We start from the raw sequence: 7,064 nt of genomic DNA on the forward strand, positions 1-7,064 counted from the left end.
GTGCGACCATTAACAAATAAAAATGAATATAATAAAAAGTATGTTCAAACTGGAGGCTCTTAAACATTTTCCCGTTTTTGATTTTAGCATTTTACCCTGTGGACATGTTTAACATTACTTGCCAAATGTATTGTGTACAACAGGGATCCTCAAATTTGGTCCACGAGATCCACTTTCGAGTTTAGAGTTTAGCTCTAACCCTAATCAAACACACCTGAGCTAATCAGTGTCTTCAGGATCATTAGAAAATCACAGGAAGGTGAGTTTGATCAAGGTTGGAGCTAAACTCCGCAGTGCATTGGACCTCCAGGACAAGATTTGAGGAACCCTGGTGAATAAGAATTTGATTTGAGTGTAAAATCCACACTGACTCTCTGAGCTTGTTTACATGTTTCATGAGGACTCTGAATGGGGTTGAGCGTAATTTTGTGTAATGCTCCCGATCAATCCAGCCAACATGCTGTGTCTCTTGTCATTATTGTGCCTCGTGATGCTTCCCTCCACCAGATATAAACAGAGCGGCTCTCTGATCCACTGTTTATGCCATTATGTAACTGACGCTGCAAATCACAAGGAACCAGAGAAGCACATCAACAACATTTGCTGAACATGATGATGTTCTTTATTAATGCCATTTGCTTATATAAGATTCTGTATTTGTCTCTGCTGGCTGATTGAGACTGTATCTTTCCATAGCCATTTCCAGACTCCATTATCCCAACTATGGCACAAGGTATACTCCATACACCATTGCTTTCAAATATAACAGGTGGATGGCTTCTGTTCCTCCCACATGTAGAGGCAAATTACACAGGATGCCGTTTTTCAATTACGCTTTGAAAACAAACCAGCTTGGACTTATTAACAGCATAGTTCCACTCTTAGTTCGACTTCTTGTGGTTAGAGTTTGAGGACCTTTTTTTATACCCAGTTTGTGAAAAATGCAAATAAAAGTATAGGCTAATTATTTCATTTGACCAAATTAATAAAAAAAATTGTCATAAATATGGCATGATTACATGGTTTTGATTACAGTGGATAGATGTACGTACATCTGTTGCTTTTGTAAAGCAGAAATATTTTGCAGAGTTTCATAACCATTGGGGAAAAAACTGAAGCCATTCATCTTTTTAAAAGTTAGTGTCTTATCAAAGTGATTTTGAAGCTGATAATTCAAAATATTCATAAAAAAAGTTGCTTTAAGTTTGAATCTGGGTATGATGAATATTTTTTTTTACCATATTGTTTTTCCATAAAATGGTAGAATGCCGACTTTTATGATAACTTTTAAACTGAATGTCTCTAATTTTTGTAATTTCAACAAAAACTTACTCTGATAAGCACACTGGACTTTCATGTTTCATGTAATTAGAAAAACAAAAGTTAGCAAAAACACAAAAGACTATGTATCAGGAGGTTTTGTCTTTATACCACAGTCGATATACAACAGCCTTTTTATTTTATCCTGATTAAAAAGCACTTATCCAGTGTATTTCATAATAGGTTGTCTTCTGAATAGATTATGTAACAGCGCTTGAGTCTCCAACCTTTACAAGTACCTGCAGAAAATTTGCATAGTAGTTTTTCATTTCTATATTTTAAGGCTTTTGTGGTATATTTATACCAAACAAAAATGAAATCTTTAAACCCATTTAAAGGTGACAGACGTATTTATCATTCAATATATAAGATGAAGAATGTATATCTTCAAGAGATGATGAATGTTTAGCTTTTTTATCATATGGGTAATGAACATTTTTAAAATAAAGTTGTTGTTTTTTGCCAACATACATGCAATCTACAGAACAATTAAAAAAAAAAAATTCTTCCACAATATAAACACGTTGTGTACTTTGTGATGTCTAATTGCCATGCATCCCTTAAAAATATAAACATGAGGAAATATGCAACAGTTGCACAAAAGTACATACAGGTTCTACAGCAAAGCAAAACTCACTGCTAATACATGATCCTTGACTGGAAAAAGTTTGTCTAAAACAGCTCAAGAAACTAAACTCTCTCTCCTTTTACAACACAGCTGACATTTAGAATCAAACACTAATATCACAAAATGATTCATTAAATGTCACTTCGACTTTGGAATTTGAAGAAGATCAAAAAACAGCCATTCTGAGCAAATGGCAGTGAAATACAAGATTGGTTGCACTAAATACTTCAGTACTAAGATTCAAATATCGAAAAGCCCATCTTTGATAATCTCAGAGGACATCTACACATATTGTATGAACACTGTATACGTATAGTCAAAGCAAAGGTCATCAAACACCTTCACTAGCAGCACACATTACAAAATTACACCTTAACAAGCACCATGAAATGAATAATGTGTTGAGAGTTTACGTAACAGTGTGTTTTAACAGCCTTCCTGAGGAAAGTAACCTTGTCATCTGCGCAAATCTATCCTGCAAACCTTCAGATGAAATTTTGGTCCATCTCTGTCTTTCTCCATATAGCTTTATCCCCAGGTTTAAAGAAATCCTGTTTTATAGAGTGGAAAAAGACCTCTGTACAGTTTTATTGTTCAGTGAAACAAGATTGAGTGAATCTAAGAGTCTTGAATCTTGTGAAAATGAATTTGTGTATTTAGTACATTGTTTGGACACTTGCATTTCAGTTACAAATTCCCAGGAAAAATGCATTCACTTTCATTTAAAAATCTGATTATGGGAATCTACTTTGATGGCTCATATACCACTAATGAATGTACATTTCCCGTTGACCATTCAAGACCACATATTTGATGTCTTTCCCAAAACATGATTACGATCTTGATGGTCCGAATGATCTCGTTTCCACACTTAGGAAACATTTCATCAAATCATTTTAGAGCCATCCTTCGCTTTCCCACACAGTGAAATTAAGAAAGGTAGAAAAATATGACTAATGAACCCCACAACATGCATTTTACTTTCAGTATATTGGCTTGTTGTCAAGTTGTATTTACCTCAAAGGAGCTTAAAACTCAGTGGTGGAGATCACGGTGACTCTCTGTGTCCTTGCTTGTGTATCAGAAGGCATCTGTTCCAGGTCTAGTCATGTGGGTGGTTTCATCGACTCAGACCTGGCGCACACCGAGATGGGCTCTCTCGTGACATTACGAGCTCTGGAAAAGCTGATCTGCTCCATGCGGGAGCGAAAGGGCAAGCAGAATTCTCTGAAGCACCTCTTGAAGTTTTCATCCAGAAATGCATACAGGACTGGGTTGAGGCTGCTGTTCATGTAGCCCAGAGCAATACACAGATGCCAGCAAGCGACCACAAGCAGATTCTTCTGGTCGATCTCCACCATGGTTTTGATGATGATGAAGATATGGATGGGGGTCCAGCAGATGATGAAGGCTGCCACCACCACCAACACCATGCGGGTGATGCGCCGAAGGTTCCTGTCTTTCTCTTTGGAGCCGGACAGCAAGCGCACACTCTTGAGGCGAAGGATCATCAGGCCGTAACAGATAGTGATGATGAAAACAGGAACCACAAAGGCAAAAATGAAAACACAGATCTTGGTCACAGTGTCCCAGTACCAGTCGGGGTCTGGGAACTTCAACATGCAGACTGTTTTACCTGTGGAGATAAGAAGATAAGAAGGTGAGTATAGACTCATTTCTTAATTGAATTTACTGTACTAATCAGTTCTAATTTGAGCGAGTCATTAAATTATTCATTTAACCAATTTGTTCAAAAAGAAAGATTCATCCAGGAAATAAACACTGTGTGTTTCTCTGGTTTTGTTTTTAACTATTATCTTAAATATTACTCAATATTAGCATCTGGTTAACAGAGCTAAAAAAAAATATATTACATGAATTTGTGGCTATGATTAGGTGCAATCAAATCGATAAATTCACTGAATAGAATCGGATACTTACAGAATGGAAACAATATAAGCTGGATAGCAAAAACTTGTGCTTTTTCCTCTCATTTTGTCCTCACCTGTGTCTGTCACTCTAGTAACTGCCATAACCATGACTGGGAAGCCAACAGCTGAGGAGAGAATCCATATGCATATGTTGATGATCTTTGCTTTGATGGGAGTGCGGAAGTCTAGGGCTCTCACTGGATGGCACACGGCAATGTAACGGTCCACACTCATCATTGTCAGAGTGAAAATACTGGTAAACATGTTGTAGTAGTCAATGGCAATGACTAATTTACACAAGAGCTCCCCGAATGGCCAGGTGCTCATGAGGTATTTGGCACACTGGAAGGGTAGAGTACTGGTGGCTAATGCATCGGCCAAAGCAAGGTTAAAGATGTAAATGTTGGTAGCTGTCTTCATTTTTGTGTACCTGAAGAAAACAAACAGTAAAAGTCTGTCTAAGAGATTCAGCGAAATAAGCAATTCATAATTTTCGAATGTCGATCTGCTGCACCTGGGTTCGCAGTGATAATACAGATGCAGATGAATGGGATGCACTGATTATGCATGATTTAAAGTTCTTCTCTGCTTTGCCCTTTTCATTATACATATCAGATATGATTAACATGATGATCAGCTCAAAACATTGGGGGGAAAAAGAACCATATTTGCTCTTTTAAATATTTTTTTTGTATATTGTTATTTCCTATTTATTATCTTTGTTTTCTCACTGTCATTCTGTTTGTGCTGTGGAAGCTTTTGGAACCAAAACTAATTCCTCATGTGTGATCACCTGGCAATAAAGCTCTTTCTGATTCGGATTCTTATTTTAACACCCTTCCACACTGTAAACAACTTTTATTTCAAGAACCAAAATTTTAACCTATGGAAATTATGTAATGCATTGGTACATTCATTATCTTTTTTATTTTCTGGTGATGTGATAAAACATTATAAAACTATAAGAACTTGGTTTGTTATCCTGTTTGCAGAGTTTTCCATTAAACACAAAACATTTAGAAAATACAATATTTTCACAATATAGTATTTTCATTTTTAGTAAAAATCTTAGTGTTTATTTTAGGCTACTATTAAAGATTTTTGAGCCACTTTTTTAACAGTAATTATTTTACATGCACAGAAATATTATTATTAAGGTTATAATACATGATTTGACTATAATGGATGTCAATGCAGAAATATTGATAAAGTGTAGTTACAACATCTAACAGCAGATGCTAACAACAAGCTTTCATTAAATGAAGGTGTCTCAAGAGTCTCTCTGATTGCATAAAATATGGGGTATCCTTTGAAAGGATGCAACCACAGCTACTAAAGTAAAGCCCAATGCTAAAGGCACAAATTGTAATCTGCTGATTATCCTCTCTGAGATTTGTCTGGTGCCCACACACTGCGAGCTCTTTTGAGGACTTGACATTTGAAGTCTCACAGAGAAGAAGAGAGAAGACAGCACATCCATTAGTGACTACAGTTTATTCCTCTCTTTGTAAATGGCTATACATGTGGTTAGATTAATAAATCCATTATTATAAGTTCCATGAAGTCTTTTGAACCGAGTGCATAACATGTTTTGTTGTATATCCATGCTGTTATTCAAAACATTTAAAAATATTATTTAATCCTATAATCAATAAAAAAAGTAGCTGTGGTCTGATTTGAGTATTTTAAAAAGTAGCCTAATATAAACTTATTACAAGTGTTTTTTTATGTGATTAGATAATCCAGATTTCTGTTAGACACTGTAAGGTGCAGTAAAAGGACATGAAATCAGATGATAACAGCAGTTTTCACAACTGAGCTTTGAATTGTACATGCTGTGAAAATGGTTCTTCCTCCAAAACTACCCCTGAGGTAAACTGGTATATCTGTGAGTGATATAATTTCAGTCCTCAACCCGGTCTTTCATCTTCCGGCACTTGCTCAGATTCCTAACAAAACTCCATGTCCACCACATTCTCTGTAAATACAGGTTATATTCCAGAGGTTTTTAATTATACCTAATATGCATATTTGCATTCTCGTATTTTTCTCTTTAGACTTTGTGCACTAATTAAAGTAAACCAGAAAAGTTAGGGCAAAGTGGGTTTTCTGTGCTTATTAATGTCAACGTGTGGTAAATGTATAATGATCATCCCACTTTCAGATACTTTTAAAGTACATATTCACTGAATAAACAATTTCTCTTACCTGACCACACCGTACATAACCAGAATATTTCCAAACAGTCCCACCACGCAGATGACGGAGTACAGCGCGGTGATGCACACAGCGATAGCGACCGCAGCGCTGCCTCTCACCGCCTTCGGCTCGCTGCCTCCGCTCCAGTTGGTCAGAGGTCCTCCAGGTTCCTCCATAAAGCTCAAGTTTTGCAGAATTAGAGGCTCCATGCGCTTCCCCTGTATAATTCCAAAAGCCTTCTAAATAAGTGAAACGGAAAGATTATAAACGTAGCCTATATCTTAAACGTAATATAGAGAAATATAGAGAACAGCAGCTTCTAAGGGCAACAACACTGCTCACTTTACGTAGCTCTCCTCTTTTCTCCTCTCCTCTCCTCTTCTCGGGAGAGCAGTCGACTTCCAACCGCGCGTGTTGTGCACGCGCTCGTACTTCGAATGGCAGCTGCTGCGCCCGCGCACAAAAGTGTCACTCCACAAAGCCCACTGTGCACGTGTAAAGCCATACCTAATGCGTTTGTTATATTTTCTATTAAATGTCTAGATAACCTAGTTCAGGTAAACACTTTAACCATGAAAATTTAACCATGGTTTTATTACAGTAAAAGTGTACAAATTGCGTAAAAACAGAAAAAAGAAAAAAAAGTGTATTTATTTTTTTGGCTTCTTGATTACATTTGTACAACCACAGTTTTACAACAAATACCATGGTTAAACTAAGGTTAGTGTAGCAAAACCATAGTTAATTTGTGGTTACCATGGTTGTTTTATTCATTTTATTTGTGGTTAATTTTGTAAGCAAACATATTATATATATATATATATATATATATGTTTAACTGGAAAAAAAATTAAGTTGTTTGGAAATCTACATGAAGCCTCTGAGTGTTATGTGTTTGTCGTTCTGTCTGTCTGTTTGTTCGTTTCTCCAGAACCACACTGCGGTAGGTCTTTTCAGCCTGAAAGAGGAACTTACCAAAACACATA

At 36.5% G+C, this 7,064-nt stretch overlaps 1 protein-coding gene across 1 annotated transcript; it reads right to left on the reverse strand.

Annotated features, from left to right (window-relative positions):
• Positions 1–687: 687 nt before the first annotated feature.
• LOC128030172 (delta-type opioid receptor-like) lies at positions 688–6,689 on the reverse strand. The gene is made up of 4 exons (XM_052617655.1): positions 6,421–6,689; positions 6,088–6,317; positions 3,954–4,309; positions 688–3,584 (listed from the first exon to the last, which is right to left on the reverse strand). The coding sequence occupies exons 2-4, from the start codon at positions 6,285–6,287 to the stop codon at positions 3,055–3,057; spliced, it is 1,086 nt and encodes a 361-aa protein (XP_052473615.1). The 5' UTR covers positions 6,288–6,317; positions 6,421–6,689; the 3' UTR covers positions 688–3,054.
• Between the last annotated feature and the right edge of the window lie 375 nt (positions 6,690–7,064).

This window comes from Carassius gibelio, chromosome A16 (genome assembly GCF_023724105.1).
Source record: "Carassius gibelio isolate Cgi1373 ecotype wild population from Czech Republic chromosome A16, carGib1.2-hapl.c, whole genome shotgun sequence".
NCBI lineage: Eukaryota > Metazoa > Chordata > Actinopteri > Cypriniformes > Cyprinidae > Carassius > Carassius gibelio.

Excerpts from the sequence above, each read along its gene's own strand:
- LOC128030172 (XM_052617655.1), bottom strand. The coding sequence starts at position 6,287 with ATGGAGCCTCTAATTCTGCAAAACTTGAGCTTTATGGAGGAACCTGGA. Across the intron at positions 4,310-6,087 it reads GTTATGTACGGTGTGGTCAG|GTACACAAAAATGAAGACAG; the intron begins GTAAGAGAAATT and ends TGTTTTCTTCAG. Across the intron at positions 3,585-3,953 it reads TACTAGAGTGACAGACACAG|GTAAAACAGTCTGCATGTTG; the intron begins GTGAGGACAAAA and ends TTATCTCCACAG.